At 39.7% G+C, this 16,961-nt stretch overlaps 1 protein-coding gene across 3 annotated transcripts in view; it reads right to left on the bottom strand.

Annotated features, from left to right (window-relative positions):
• Positions 1 to 16,961, bottom strand: part of LOC149806045 (myoglobin-like) — a 47,393-nt gene that overhangs the window by 11,024 nt on the left and 19,408 nt on the right. For all 3 annotated transcript variants that reach the window (XM_089950910.1, XM_089950908.1, XM_089950909.1), the window contains 3 exons: positions 12,716 to 12,833; positions 4,966 to 5,017; positions 3,780 to 3,849 (listed from right to left, as the gene is read on the bottom strand). In XM_089950910.1, the coding sequence (XP_089807036.1) occupies positions 3,780 to 3,849; positions 4,966 to 5,017; positions 12,716 to 12,833 (240 nt within the window). The remainder of the gene's footprint in view (positions 1 to 3,779; positions 3,850 to 4,965; positions 5,018 to 12,715; positions 12,834 to 16,961) is intronic.

The raw sequence follows: 16,961 nt of genomic DNA, 5'->3' as shown, positions 1-16,961 counted from the left end.
TATAGAGCTAATTAGGATTATTTTAATATTTTGAGAAATAGACAGGTTTGTAAGATTTCTCACAATATCTTAGTGGCAGCGCATTTTGCTATTCCCAATAAAATAATTACAATTCGTTCAATAGATCCTCCCAGGATGCACAATAATAATAGAAAATGAATTATGCAATGGAAAAGAATTCACTGCCTGTCTAAAAGAATGAATTTTTCTTTACACTGTGCCAGATTGAGAGATATTAGAAACTGAGTTAGAAGTACTGTAAGATACGCCAAACTTGAGTATTATAATAAAATAGCTAATAAACTCCAAGATGCCAATATTGGCCCAAAGTATGGTGAAATGTTATCAAAACATTTCTGAAGCAACATAGAAAATCAGACTATCTGCTTCTGATACAAAATAACTAATATTTTCACTTGTCTTGCTAAAACAAAGTTATTTAATAAAATTTATCTGAACAATCACAGATAGATGATACTTCCTCTGCCCAGCCTTCTATACCTCTGCCCAGCCATCTATACCTCTACCCAGCTTTCTATACATCTGCCCAGCCTTCGATACCTCTGCCCAGCCTTCTATACCTCTACCCAGCCTTCTATACCACTGCCTAGCCTTCTATACCTCTACTCAGACTTCTATACCTCTACCCAGCCTTCTATACCTCTGCTCAGACTTCTATACCTCTGCCCAGCCTTCTGTACCTCTGCTCAGACTTCTATACCTCTGCTCAGACTTCTATACCTCTGCCCAGCCTTCTATACCTCTGCCCAGAGTTATATACCTCTGCACAGCCTTCTATACATCTGCCCAGCCATCTATACCTCTGCTCAGACTTCTATACCTCTGCTCATACTTCTATACCTCTGCCCAGCCTTCTATACCTCTGCCCAGCCTTCTATACCACTGCCTAGCCTTCTATACCTCTACTCAGACTTCTATACCTCTACCCAGCCTTCTATACCTCTGATCAGACTTCTATACCTCTGCCCAGCCTTCTATACCTCTACCAGCCTTCTATACCACTGCCTAGCCTTCTATACCTCTACTCAGACTTCTATACCTCTACCCAGCCTTCTATACCTCTGATCAGACTTCTGTACCTCTGCCCAGCCTTCTATACCTCTACCCAGCCTTCTATACCTCTACTCTGACTTCTATACCTCTGCTCAGCCTTCTATACCTCTGCCCAGCCTTCTATACCTCTACCCAGCTTTCTATACATCTGCCCAGCCTTCAATACAACTACCCAGCCTTCTATACCTCTGACTAGCCTTCTTTACCTCTGCTCAGACTTCTATACATATGCCCAGCCTTCTATACCTCTGCTCAGACTTCTATACCTCTGCCCAGCCTTCTATACCTCTGCCCAGCTTTCTATACCTCTGCCTAGCCTTCTATACCTCTACTCAGACTTTTATACCTCGACCCAGCCTTCTATACCTCTGCTCAGACTTCTATACCTCTGCCCAGCCTTCTATACCTCTACCAGCCTTCTATACCTCTACCCAGCCTTCTATACATCTGTCCAGCCTTCTATACCTCTGCCTAGCCTTCTATACCTCTGCTCAGACTTCTATACCTCTACTCAGACTTCTATACCTCTGCCCAGCCTTATATACCTCTACCCAGCCTTCTATACCTCTGCCCAGCCTTCCATACCTTTGCCCAGCCTTCTATACCTCTGATCAGACTTCTATACCTCTGCCCAGCCTTCTATACCTCTGCCCAGCCCTCTATACCTCTGCTTAGCCTTCTATACCTCTGCCCAGCCTTCTATACATCTGCCCAGATTTCTATACCTCTACCCAGCTTTCTGTACATCTGCCCAGCCATCTATACCTCTGCTCAGACTTCTATACCTCTGATCAGACTTCTATACCTCTGCTCAGACTTCTATACCTCTACCCAGCCTTCTATACCTCTGCCTAGCCTTCTATACCTCTGCCCAGCCTTCTATACCTCTACTCAGCCTTCTATACCTCTGATCAGACTTCTATACCTCTGACTAGCCTTCTTTACCTCTGCTCAGACTTCTATACATATGCCCAGCCTTCTATACCTCTACTCAGACTTCTATACCTCTGCCCAGCCTTCTATACCTCTACCCAGCTTTCTATACCTCTGCCTAGCCTTCTATACCTCTACTCAGACTTCTATACCTCAACCCAGCCTTCTATACCTCTGCTCAGACTTCTATACCTCTGCCCAGCCTTCTATACCTCTACCCAGCCTTCTATACCTCTGCTTAGCCTTCTATACCTCTGCCCAGCCTTCTATACATCTGCCCAGATTTCTATACCTCTAGCCAGCTTTCTATACATCTGCCCAGCCATCTGATCAGACTTCTATACCTCTACCCAGCCTTCTATACCTCTGCCTAGCCTTCTATACCTCTGCCCAGCCTTCTATACCTCTACCCAACCTTATATACATCTGCCCAGCCTTCTATACCTCTGACTAGCCTTCTTTACCTCTGCTCAGATTTCTATACATATGCCCAGCCTTCTATACCTCTTCTCAGACTTCTATACCTCTGCCCAGCCTTCTATACCTCTACCCAGCCTTCTATACCTCTGCTTAGCCTTCTATACCTCTGCCCAGCCTTCTATACATCTGCCCAGATTTCTGTACCTCTACCCAGCTTTCTATACATCTGCCCAGCCGTCTGATCAGACTTCTATACCTCTACCCAGCCTTCTATACCTCTGCCTAGCCTTCTATACCTCTGCCCAGCCTTCTATACCTCTACCCAGCCTTATATACATCTGCCCTGCCTTCTATACCTCTGACTAGCCTTCTTTACCTCTGCTCAGATTTCTATACATATGCCCAGCCTTCTATACCTCTACTCAGACTTCTATACCTCTGCCCAGCCTTCTATACCTCAACCCAGCCTTCTATACCTCTGCCTAGCCTTCTATACCTCAACCCAGCCTTCTATACATCTACTCAGACTTCTATACCTCTGCCCAGCCTTCTATACCTCTACCCAGCCTTCTATACATCTGTCCAGCCTTCTATACCTCTGCCTAACCTTCTATACCTCTGCCCAGCCTTCTATACCTCTGCCCAGCCTTCTATACCTCTGATCAGACTTCTATACCTCTGCTCAGACTTCTATACCTCTGCCCAGCCTTCTATACCTCTGCCCAGCCTTCTATACCTCTGCTTAGCCTTCTATACCTCTGCCCAGCCTTCTATACATCTGCCCAGATTTCTATACCTTTACCCAGCTTTCTATACATCTGCCCAGCCATCTATACCTCTGCTCAGACTTCTATACCTCTGATCAGACTTCTATACCTCTGCTCAGACTTCTATACCTCTACCCAGCCTTCTATACCTCTGCCTAGCCTTCTATACCTCTGCCCAGCCTTCTATACCTCTACCCAGCCTTATATACATCTGCCCATCCTTCTATACCTCTGACTAGCCTTCTATACCTCTGCTCAGACTTATATACCTCTGTTCAGACTTCTATACCTCTGCCCAGCCTTCTATACCTCTGCTCAGACTTCTAGCCTTCCATTTCTCTACAAAGCTGTACATGGTAATTACAAGAGTAGGTGCACACACAAGGCAATCAATGGTAAGATACAGTAGTAATTGCACATACAAGACAGTCCATGCTGAGATATAGGAGTTACACACATAGGAAATTCTATGAACTCAATTTGATATCAATAAATCACTTGAATTTCTCACCACTAAAAATATCTCATAATATGGTAAGCTGTCCTAATTTAAAATGATGACGGTAAGTCTGTTTGGTATCCTACCTGAACTGGAGTATCAGAGACTCCCTCATATACAAGGCCTTCTGGTAATGGAGATCCCTCACCTCCCCACCTATCCAGGGAGAAATAGTGACCATTAAAAGCAGCTGTGTCTTACATGGAAGATCATACTTGTTCCAATAAATTTTGTAAATAAGTGACAATAGTGATAAAATAAAAAAGAGAACAAATAATACCTCTTATAACTTAATAAATCAATAAGGTACATCTAAAGGAAATCAAGGCCTTCATTCCATTACATTACAGAGTTACTTTTAACAAAAGTTACATTCAATGACATCCTGACTACTGTAATATAATTTGGTAGAACACAACTGCAACAAATACAAGAGAAATTTCCAGACTCCAGGAAAGGACATTAAAAAAAATTCTTGATCAGCAAAAAAAAAACCAACGTTCAAACTGCAATGCTTACATTCAAAATATTACCAATATATAAAAGAATATTTTTGAGAAAGGCCAAAATAATGTACTGGGTGTTTACAAAAACTGCCTCCACTTACCAACACACCATTTTCCAGATATGAGAATCTACTTGTACTTCAAATCTACGATCATTAAAAGGGCAAAATTTCAATGTACCCAAGCCAAAAAAGGAGTTATTAAAAAAAAGCTTTCAATTTTCAGACGCATTTGTTTTGAATAACATTCCACATCATATTAAATCAGCTCCAAACATTTCTTCCTTCCACAATAGGTGTATTAGATGGATGAAATCATTTTAAAATATGGTGTACTTATTAAAGTACATGTTACACCACCCATCTCCTGTTCTTCATTTTCATTTTTGCAGCAATGTAGCATTTGTGTGAATTGTTGCTTATATATTAGGTATTTGCTTTTATGTGTGTGTGTGTGTGTGTGTGTAAACATATTATTAGCTTCTATATTAGATGTACATAATAGAGAGCTTCAAGATAGATTAGTGTCTCATTTGTAACTAAGTCACCATCTGAAAATAAAGTCTTTATTATTAGTAGTATTAGTATTAGTAAATCAAAAGCAGTGAAAATATAAAATAAAAATAAAATATATTAAACTGAAAAAATTAAACTCATTACAGTATTCTCAAGGGAATGGAAATTTTCTGTAGAAAATGATTTTCATAAAGAATCTCATGGTGTAAGTTTTTGATAATCAGGTAGAGAAAGACTGTGAGAAAACTCACCCTGTCAAAAATGGCCTCAAAGTATTGTAAAATGTGTCTGCCGACAGATTGTCTGGAAAAAAAAAGACATAAAGGTTCACTACAGATATATAGGAAGTTCTAGTGGGGTCCAAAATGATTACTGAGCATATTTCTGCATATATTTACAACAGAATCATAACAAATGTGCTGTCCATACAATAGAATCATAATGATAGGATACTACTACTGCTAATAATAATACAATCAAAATAATAATAATGATGATAATACTACTATAATTGCTGTTTGGTGCATAGTATATGCATTTGTCATAAACCAAGTTTGACAGCGAACCTGCCTTCAGAGGTTACCTGTCAACAAAAGCCACTTTGGTCTTGCACCATGGACGGCTACTGTAAACAGGTTTGGCTGTATAAGGTAATCTCACAGAAGCCCTCAAGGGCATACAATGTTCTATAATCTCACAGAAGCCCTCAAGGGCATACAATGTTCTATACATTGATCACAATATGTAAAAAGCACATATTAACTGTGGGTTAATGTCATACAAATATTTCAATTAAAACTTGTATAATATACACACATGTACAACAATGTAACATGTCTGTGACTGGTTAATACACAAACATAACAACAACCGAGACAATGATACAATATTTGTTGAAGTAAAAAATTCTGCTTTCAATACAGTAAGATTATCAGTTTTCCTTAGTTCAAGTAATACCTGATTCCAGTCAAAAGATACATTATATGTACATTACTTCTATGGTGTATTTATTCTTGGTCTTTGGTAGTTTTAAACATAGGTTTGATGCTTATCTTCAAGAGTACATAGAGGAAGTATTAGTGATTTGGTCAAGCATATCACTCAGGTACAAGGTGTACATAGAAGTAGTATTACTGATTTGGACAAGCATATCACTCAGGTACAAGGTGTACATAGAAGTAGTATTACTGATTTGGACAAGCATATCACTCAGGTACAAGGTGTACATAGAGGCAGTATTACTGATTTGGACAAGCATATCACTCAGGTACAAGGTGTACATAGAGGTAGTATTAGTGATTTGGACATATCACTCAGGTACAAGGTGTACATAGAGGTAGTATTATTGATTTGGACAAGCATATCACTCAGGTACAAGGTGTACACAGAGGTAGTATTACTGATTTGGACAAGTATATCACTCAGGTACAAGGTGTACATAGAGGTAGTATTACTGATTTGGACAAGCATATCACTCAGTTACAAGGTGTACATAGAGGTAGTATTACTGATTTGGGCAGGCATATCACTCGGGTGCAAAGTGTACAAACTGCAAAAGTAACTCCTATTCACAAATCTGGTTCTAAGGATGATGCTGATAACTACCGACCAATTTCAATACTACCAAACTTGTCAAAATTGATTGAAAAACATGTCCATGACTCATTCATGTCATATTTAACCAAACACTTGCTGTTACACCCTAATCAATCAGGCTTTAGACAGAACCATTCCTGTGAGACTGCCTTGATCTCCCTAACTGATAAATGGCTTCAAGCACTTGACCAAGGTAGAATAATAGGAACTGTATTTGTAGATTTCAGGAAAGCTTTTGACATGGTGGATCATGAAATCCTTTTGAAGAAACTGAAAATCTACCAGTGTGATGAAAGAACAATTAGATGGTTTACTTCATACTTAAATGAGAGAACACAACATGTTTACATAAATAATGTTCCGTCTGAACCTGAAACAATTAGATATGGAGTACCACAAGGCTCAATTCTAGGTCCACTACTATTCATTTTATTTATTAATGACCTACCACTTTTACTAAGAGACTCAATATCATCTACAGATCTCTATGCAGATGACACAACATTGTCAGACATCCAAAACACAAAGCATGAGCTCGAAATTTCTTTACAGAATGCACTAAACAAACTGGAAAACTGGTGCACATGTAATGGCATGGTGGTAAATACTGGTAAAACTAAAATATTACTTATCTCAACACGGCAAAGAAGGACAAATCTTGATAGTGATGAACTATGTCTGACATGGAAGGATACAAATCTGCAAATAGTCTGTCATGATAGGCTACTTGGTGTTCTGGTAGATAATAACCTATCATGGACTGAACATATCAAACATACCAGTAAAAAAGTCAATTCAAGTTTATGGCTTCTCAGTAGGATAAGACATTTTCTCCCTGAAAGGCACAGGAAACTATTTTATAACAGTTACATACAACCCTATTTGGACTACTGTAGTACAGTATGGGGTAATTCAAATGATAAAAACATAGCAAAGCTGGCACATCTTCAAAAAAGAGCATTTGGGCTAATATCAATCCAGAAAGAAAGCAAGGAAAGTTTAGCTGGTAGGTTAAAAATATTACCTATTAAAGACCGAATCTGTTTGAGAAAAGCCAAATTAATGTACAGGATATCTCAGAATAGTGCTCCTGAATATTTACAATCACTATTCCAGTATAGGCTACCTGGTAATACTCCCCACCTGCGATCCATGTCTACCAAACAGTATAAAATTCCCAAACCAAATAAGGAGTTATTTAAAAAAAGTTTCCAATACTCTGGAACTCTGCTCTGGAATAGTATTCCAGCTGAGATTAGAAATGCCCAATCTATTTCCTTCTTCCAAACCCAATATATTCAGTGGCTTCAGAGATGCAGCTTAAATAAATAAATTCCTTTGTATGAGGGCCTCAAGGTAGATTAGTTTTTAGCTAACTGTGTTACCCTCTTTAAATAAGGTCATTATTATTATTATTATTATTATACATAGAGGTAGTATTGGTGGTTTGGAAAGCATATCACTCAGGCACAAGGTGTACATAGAGGTAGTATTGCTGATTTGGGCAAGTATATCACTCAGGTGCAAAGTGTACATAGAGGTAGTATTGGTGGTTTGGACAAGCATATCACTCAGGCACAAGGTGTACATAGAGGTAATATTGGTGGTTTTGGACATACATATCACTCAGGTGCAAGGTATACATAGAGGCAGTATTAATGGTTTGGACTCAGGCACAAGGTGTACATACAGGTAGCACAGATGGTTTTGGAGAAGCATATCATTTATGTACAAGATGTACACAGAGGTAGTATTACTGATTTGGACATGAATATCACTCGGGTGCAAAGTGTACATAGAGGTAGTACAGATGGTTTTGGACATACATATCACTCAGGTGCAAGGTATACATAGAGGCAGTATTAATGGTTTGGACTCAGACACAAGGTGTACATACAGGTAGCACAGATGGTTTTGGAGAAGCATATCACTCACGTACAAGATGTACACAGAGGTACAGTGTAGTATTGCTGATTTGGACATGCATATCACTCAGGTGCAAAGTGTACATAGAGGTAGTATTGGTGGTTTAGACATGAAAATCACTCAGGAGCCAACTGTACATAGAGGCAGTATTAATGGTTTGTACAAGCATATCACTCAAATACAAGGTGTACACAGAGGTAGTACATATAATTTTGTACAAGCATATCACTCAGGTGCAAGGTGTATACAAAAGTAGTATTGCTGATTTGGACAATCATAACACTCAAGTACAAGGTGTTCATAGAGGTAGCATTACTGATTTGGACAAGCATATCACTCAGGTGCAAAGTATACACAGAGGTAGTATTGCTGATTTGGGCAAGCTTATCACTCATGTACAAGGTGTATAGAGTTTTGGACATGCATATCACTCAGGTACAAGGTATACATAGAGGCAGTATTAATGGTTTGGACTCGGGCACAAGGTGTTCATAGAGTTAGTACTGCTGGTGTTGGATTAGCATATCACTCAGGTACAAGGTGTTCATTGAGGTAGTACAGGTGGTTTTGGACAAACCTCAGGCACAAGGTGTTCGCAGAGGTAGCATTGCTGATTTGGACAAGCATATCATTCATGTAGGAGGTGTACACATAGTATTGGTGGTTTTGGACATGCATAACACTCAGGTGCAAGGTATACATAGAGGCAGTATTAATGGTTTGGACTCAGGCTCATGGTGTTTACAGAGTTAGTACTGATGGTGTTGGACAAGCATATCACTCAGGTACAAGGTGTTCATAGAGGTAGTATGACTGGTTTTGGACAAGCATATCACTCAGGTACAAGATGTACACAGAGATAGTATTACTGATTTGGGCAAACATATCACTCAGGCACAAGGTGTTCAAAGAGTTAGTGCAAGGTATACACAGATGCAGTATTAATGTTTGGACAAAGGCACTCACTCAGGTACAACGTGTGCATAGAGGTAGTAGTAATGGTTTGGACAAGCATATCACTCAGATACAAGGTGTACACAGAGGTAGTATTGCTGATTTGGACAAGCATATCACTCAGGTACAAGGTGTACACATAAGTATTATTGCTGATTTGGGCAAGCATATCACTCAGGTGCAAAGTGTACATAGAGGTAGTATTGGTGGTTTGGACAAGCATATCACTCAGGTACAAGATGTACAGAGAGGTAGTACTGCTGGTTTTGGACAAGCATATCACTCAGGTACAAGGTGTTCATAGAGGTTCCTGGTTTGGATAAGCACATGATTCAGAACCAGCTTAAAGAATTTAAACATATCAACAGATGGTGTCAACTGTATCAACACACAATATAATTCTACATGCACACTTTTGAAGTTTACAGATTATACAATTAATATTAGTTTTCAAATGTAAGTCATAATAGGTAATATGTAAGTTGAAAAGAGTAAGTTCCTTTCATGTATGGATAATTAATGTATTCAGTCTTTTCAGTAGTGCTAGTGGCAAAGTTAAAATGTTACAGATATGTAGTTCACTATCAAACTATAACTCACTGGAGCTAATGGCATTCTACATTACATATATTTTATCATTTACAGACAACTAAATGGTGTTTTGTATTGATAATGAGACTATTGGGAAAAGGTTTACTCCACAAATCACTAAGAAGCTGCTGAATGACCTGATGGAATGTAGCCTGTTGCAGTGCTGCTATAGGCCTCACCTGGTCAAAGCTTTTTGGGATGAAAGATCTTGAAGGTAACAGCTAGAGAATGTCTACTCAAACCTCCATTGCATTGCTTGTATATCAGTTAGGGAACAGTTCTGCTCAGATGCAATGCTGGTGGCAACTGCCCTAACCTCATGAGCCAAAATGTGTAAAAATTTCATTTAATTTTAATCCTCTATATCGATTGCAAATAACCCATCTAATCCATGATATACAGAATGAGCTAAGATATCAATCTTTCCTTCTTTCAAACCGGCTCTTGTTTATTTTAGGTACAACTCAGTGAGTCATGTAGATGACACTGTGGTGAAGGTTCCAATGTGAAAAGAGCTTTTGTGACAAAAGATTGATTGCCCATGAACAGGAGTCTATTCTTGGCAATGAAGTCAGGGGCCATCATGAAAGAAATCAAACCATCCCAACAGAGATGTAAATATTTCATGGTGACAGATGGAGCATGTATTTCAATGTACCTGCTTGCTTAAGCAAGGACTGTATAAAAGACAAACAGGAAGCAGGTATTATGTGAGAAATGAACCAACAATACTCAAGAGCAGTTCAAATGGTACCTTATCCAAACATGTCAGAACTATTGGTAGATTTCATGTCAGGCACAGGGCCAAAGCCTTGTCTTGAGAGATCAAAGTTTGCCAGAGGGTTGGAAAGGATTGTCCTATATCTGGTCTTCCATGGTAGTGGAATGTGTCTGAGTTTGTGGAATGGTATCCTTTTATTTGTGATGGGTACCAATTTCTTCATCCTGAAAAGCCATATAAGAAAGTTAGATATTTAGTGTAATGATACCTTATGCAAAGAATGTGTCCTCACTTGTAACAGTGTCAGATAATTTTCCACTTCATAAACTGTCAAAATGGGGGGCTTTCTAGCCTGAACATTTCTCTCCACCAATTGTTCTGAAAACTGTCTGCCCCTGAGGGCCTGCTTTATATGATCCAGATGTGCACCTTCAACAATTCTAGGGTAGGATGAAAGTACTGCCATTATGGTTGCTTGAACTGCCATGGGAAAGGTCACAATTTTCCTTGGATTCAAACTGCCAGAACTAAAAAGCCATTAATCTTTAATTTTTCCAGTCTGAAGGTAGCATTCAGCATAAGATGGAACTCCAGCTCCCTTGCTTTTTGCAAGATGTTTGGAGTCAGGGGTGCTGGAGAAGTCTGTGGAAAGAGCATCATCTGCCCAGACTTTCAGATACAAAACTGGAGAAAAAATGGAAGTTTTGAGTTCCACTTTGTTGCAAACAGACCCATCAGTGGTTGATCCCCATGGGTGCAGATTCAACTTAATACAGAGGGATGAAATGACCATTTTGGTTTGTATTAGCTGATTCTTCTAGAACAATGAGTCTGCTAATACATTTAAATCTGCCTGGAATGTGATGTACTTTGGAACACGGATTTGTTGTTGATAACACATTCTTTGAAAATTGCAAACAGTGAGGCAGAGGTCTTTATATCTGGCCCCCCAACTCTTGCATTTCGAGATAATTCCCCACAGTGGAGTTGTCAAATAGAATTAGTATACCCTCTCCACAAAATGTCTTCTGGCACCACAGAAATGCCTTCATCTTTATGATAGTGATGCACAACAGTTGATCCTGAGTGGGTCACTTTTCACTTGTATCCTCAATCAATGACAGAAGGTGGGCATGCCCTGCCTGCCATGCTTGCATCCATACAAATTGTTATTCCCTGTTGGTGCAAGGCTTGTAATGCTGGGATGGGTTATAGGAAATCTGACTCATAATATTGGTCCCCCCTTGCCTGCTGTCAATCCTCCTCATATATCACCAGAAGAGTTGATAGGCTGTTGTACCTTTGTGGCATAAGTCCAATAGAAACCACAGAAAGCATCTATTTTTCAGTTAAGGAGACAAAGATGTAACTGGGCTGTAAGTGTAGCCATTGCTGAAAATGTTTGTCTGGTTTTCTTCTTTGCTGGTTAGCCCTCTACCTTACATGGTTCCTCCATAAAAAAACTGATGACAAAGGCAGCATCTGCATCTATGCTGATAATAGCCTCAGCTTTAATATTGACTTATTCACCTCCCCTTTTGTTTTTGATTGTCTTACCAGGACTGCAGCCCACTGATGACACAAATATACAACCTTAGCCAGATTGTGAAACCACCAAAATGGTAAACAAAAATCCATTATTGACGATGTATATTCCACTCATCCTGAAAATATCATTAAGAGTACTATTACTTACCAAAAGTGACCACTGTCCAGTTTGTCTAACTCATAAGTTCACATACTCCAAAGAGGGAAAAACATTTAGAAATAAAAACAGATGTTCTACAAAAAAAATTAATGATGATTTTTACACGAGTTATCTATGGGTCACTTGAAAAACTTGTGAAATGTCTGAACCCTGATGAAAATCTTGATATGTGTTACACACAATTTTTAGATATACATGCACCACAAAACATTAAAGAACAAAAACACACTCTCGTTGGTATGATGAGAAAATCCAAATTGCTTGAAAGACCAATATCATAAACAAAGGAGTGAGGTGAGAGAAATTTCAGATTATGGCATAACAAACAGTGTCTCTTATTCGGGAATCAAAACAAACTTCACCACTTTGTTTATGATATAGCTTTATTACAACATCTGTGGAGCAGTTTGATGGGTCAGTTTCTGCCAGCCTTTTGGGTGGACTGGTCAAAAGGTTTGACTATTCTAGAATGATGACATGAGAATTTGACAATTACACAACATACCATGCATCCTCTCAAGTGAACTTTTCATCTTCTTGACAACATCTGTAATCTGTGTCAGACAGAGGTTTAATTTCTCTGCATTACTGTTCTCTGCATATTTAAGGGCAGACACGACTGACTGTAAGATTAAAACATGAAGCTGCTTATTATTTTTCAGGATCTCTGCACATCAACATAAAATACTGACTGGAAATATGCCTTGATTAAATATTTACTTGACTGTTTGGAGGTCAATTATCAAAGAACTTATTTAGACCCATAATTGATATCTCCATCTATAAGTAACGGTTTTAACATAACTAATGTGACTGGTACATTATACACCTACAATGTTTTTGTATGTAAACACTAGCAGTAAACAAAGTACTGTTGGATAGGTTATTCTTTACTTTTATCTACATTTAAAGTCAATTCTGAAACACATTATTGGCTGTATCTCAAAGACATACCAAGGCAGCTGTCTTGGGCAGGTACTGAACCCATGACCCTTGGATTAAAAATCCAATGCTCTACCAACTGAGCTATCTGAACTCCTGAGTTGGATAGGAGGTATACACTTAAAAGGCACAATGTATTGCTAGTAAGCAGACACTACCCAGAAGAGAATATGAAGTAAAGATGAGAACTGAGGATGGGAGAGAGAGGACATGCCAGCAACAAAGTTTGACAAAGGACTATGGTGCAGAATACAAAATATAGTGTCCAAATTTTTTTCTCTTCAATGGTATCTGCTGTGACTTTCATCTCCATGGTGTCTGCTGTGACCTTCCTGATACTGGATGGCCTTTGATGACACATGGCAGTTAGTGAGATATATCATTGCCATGACTTTGTTGTCAGACTTCCTTCTCTCTGGTTATCTTCCAACAGATGGAACATGGTTTATCTTCTCCCACTCCAAATACCTCAGGGCATGCATGGGAGTCAGTCTCAAGAATGTCCTGAGTACTGAACAGAGCCGCTCAACACACTTTGGCCAATGCTGTAAATGCAGCTGCAAGTACAATTGGTGGAACGCAACTCTGCCTGCACTTTCCTGAAAGATCGCTATACAGCCAAACTATGAGCACAGCCTTTATCTTCTAACTTTTCTGTTTAACATCCAGATGGATGATGTCTGCAAACAAGCCATTAAGGATACAAATTTCCCTCCCTCCCACAACCACAGCATCAACACAACGACAGTAATCAACAAAAGGAACCAAGGGCCACTCATAAGACATGAACCGCTGAAAGTTGTCCTATCAAAGCTCCACCCACTGAAAGTCAGTATTTTGCACACCAAACAGATATAACAGAGGGTTCTATTGTTCCTTCCCACCTACTACCATCATTTCAGGATGTCAGCACTGCATGCTTTACCCAGGAATTCTGGAGAGGATGACCACTGTGAAAGCCTTTCACCAGTGGCAGGAATATTTGCATGGCATGGGAGTTCGCATTCTGTCCAACAACTCTACAGTGGTTACTTATCTCAAACAACTAAGAGGAACCCTATGCTACAGTGGTGATTTATCTCAAACAACAAGGAGGACCCAATTCCCCAGACCTTTGTGTCATGGTGTGGGTTTTTCTGAAGTGGTGATGTCATCAATAAAGCCACATACATGTTTGCCATATCCTGGGATGCTATAACTTAACTAACCAACTCTCTGTCATGGTACAATCAACTTGTACAGAAGGAATGGTCTCTCCATCCGATCTTTACCCAATGGGACCAAACATTGGTGGGCCTGTTTGCAACAAGGTGGAATGCCAAACTCCCACCATTTGTCTCTCCTATCTCAGACCCAAAAGCTTGGACAGTCGATGCCCTATAGATAGATTGGACCAACCTAAAAACACTTACCCTCCAACACCTCTGATTCCAAAAGTGATACAGAAAGCATGGGAATCAGCCTTCTGCCTCATCCTCATCGCACCACTCTGATGGGAACAGATGTGGATCATCAATCTTGCATTGGAAACTCCTGCGTAAAATTTGGGTTTACTCAAACAACCATGATGGCAGTTATTTCATCCCTGTCTGGAGCTCCCAGACCTGCACGTCTAAATCATATTAACCAGGCCCTCAGTCTTAAACAATTCTTAAAACCAGTTGTGGACAGAATTGCTCAGGCATGACGGCCCTCCACTCTGAAAGCATATGAAGTCAAATGGCACATTTTCACCCAATGGTGCACAAACAAACATCTTGCCTCTCAGTCATCTATACCATACACAGCTAATTTCCTCCTCTGGGTCTTCAAATAGAGAACGTTAGTACCGAGTACAATCAAAGGTTACTGCTCTACAATTGCTGACACCTTTCGTCGTCATGGGAGTGAGAATATCGGACAAACCCAGGACTTATACGACCTTCTCATCAACTCTGTGCAAACACAGCCATAAATGTTAATCCTATGCTCAGAGTGGAATCTATCTTGGGTATTAACCTGGCTGGACAAGACAAAATTTTAATCAATTTCAACAGCATCTCAGGCACACCAGCTTCCTCACGGCATTTGTGAAATACATGCCCCATCAGGAATTCGTGAAATACATGCCCCATCAGCACACCCGAATTACATGTAAGTTCCAACAAGATGGGTCAGTCTTACTCGTGACGGCATTTTCTTTCATCACCAAGAACTATCTCCCTTCCATGGGTAACCAAACTTTTGTCATGAACCTCAGTCTCATCTGGACATATCAACTGAAGGCCACCTACAAGACCCAGTCTGGGCTTTCATGTGGTACCTTAAAAGAGCAGAGCCATTGCATCGAAGAAGACATGCCTCTTTCTACTTCTCAAAAAAGGACAGGTGGATCTATCAGAACAGACTGTCTCATCCTAGAGTAAGGAGGTTATTCGTTCAGCATATAGGAAAATAACTCCAGCTCAGATGAACTTATTATGCACTTTGGCACACAAGGTTTGAAGCAGTTGCCACCAACCTAGCATCAGACCAGAACTCTTCACTACTTGACATCATTCAGGCTGTGGGATGGAGATTGCAGTTCACATTCTCTTGCTTCTTTCTTTGAGATATGTCATCCCAGAGGACCCAATTTGATTTGATAGGACCTATATCCACACCTCAACAGGTCACCTGGCAACTTCTTAAGCCATGGCTTCATTACATCTGCTGGATTTTGGGTGGGGGAATATTTCCCTTTTGAAGCCACTCCCGACTGATGGAGTCCCCTCCAATCAGGTTACCCAGAAGGTGTCTCACATACCTTAGGGCAGGGGTGGGCAAACTATGGCCCGCCAAGGGTTTTCATGCATCCTAGGAACAAGTCATCATTCACACTAACTCTGTTTATGTTACTCAAATAAATGTGCTTCTTTTGAAGTTTAAGTTTAAGTTTTCAGATATTAACAACATATTAACAACTGAAAATTAATTAGATGTTATTCAGAAAAACCTTTTGTTTTTGCTATTTCAAATAATAATTATTTTACTTAATGAACTATGCAGCCCACGACAAGGTGTAAATTTGTGTATGCGGCACTTGCACTGGAAAGTTTGCCCACCTCCGCCTTAGGGGACAGGAGATATCTATGAGGCAAGGTGATGTACCTCCCTCCACATTCTCTTAAGGTATTATGATAGGGTAATGTATTTGAAGAAGAAACCAATTTTTCCTAGTATAATATGTTTCTTTGAGAATATTTACCAAATCAATACACACACACCCTCCCAGCCTCCCCACAGTTACATCGATAGAAGCATGCCTTCTGCTCCAGTATTAACTGAGATATTTTTAGGCTCTGCCACCAAGTCACCCTTTAGCTAAAAATAGTATCTGGGAGGGCTGGATTCGTGAGGCAGTAGTAATTCTCCTAAAGTATTATGACTGGGTAATATTTGAAGAAGAAACCAATTTGCCCTTCTCTGGTTTGCTATGGCCTTCAGTATCAAGATTTCAACCCCATCATCTACAGCTTGCTTCCTTGCCATAACAGCATGCCATTCACAAAGTCTGCTGCAAATATGACAATTGTAATTGACATTATTTCATCATGATTATCTCCCTTTCCTGTGCCACAGTAATATACACTTTTGATCCCAATCCCAACAGGTTTTTCTTGTCCAATTATAAGTCATCCATAAAGTTACATGAATGTGCACTGAAACTTTAGTTAATATACAAAAGAAACCCAAATTTTTCTTCTTTGGGTCACTGTGACCCTGACTTTGAAGTTTTCCCATCCAAACTCAGTAGGTATTTTCTTACAAGGACTGCAAGCCTGTCACAC

Source organism: Sinohyriopsis cumingii, chromosome 2 (genome assembly GCF_028554795.1).
Source record: "Sinohyriopsis cumingii isolate HCF-2022 chromosome 2, ASM2855479v2, whole genome shotgun sequence".
In the NCBI taxonomy this organism is placed as follows: Eukaryota; Metazoa; Mollusca; class Bivalvia; order Unionida; family Unionidae; genus Sinohyriopsis; species Sinohyriopsis cumingii.
Note: the sequence above shows the minus strand (reverse complement) of the source record. Positions and strands in the feature narration are given on the sequence as shown.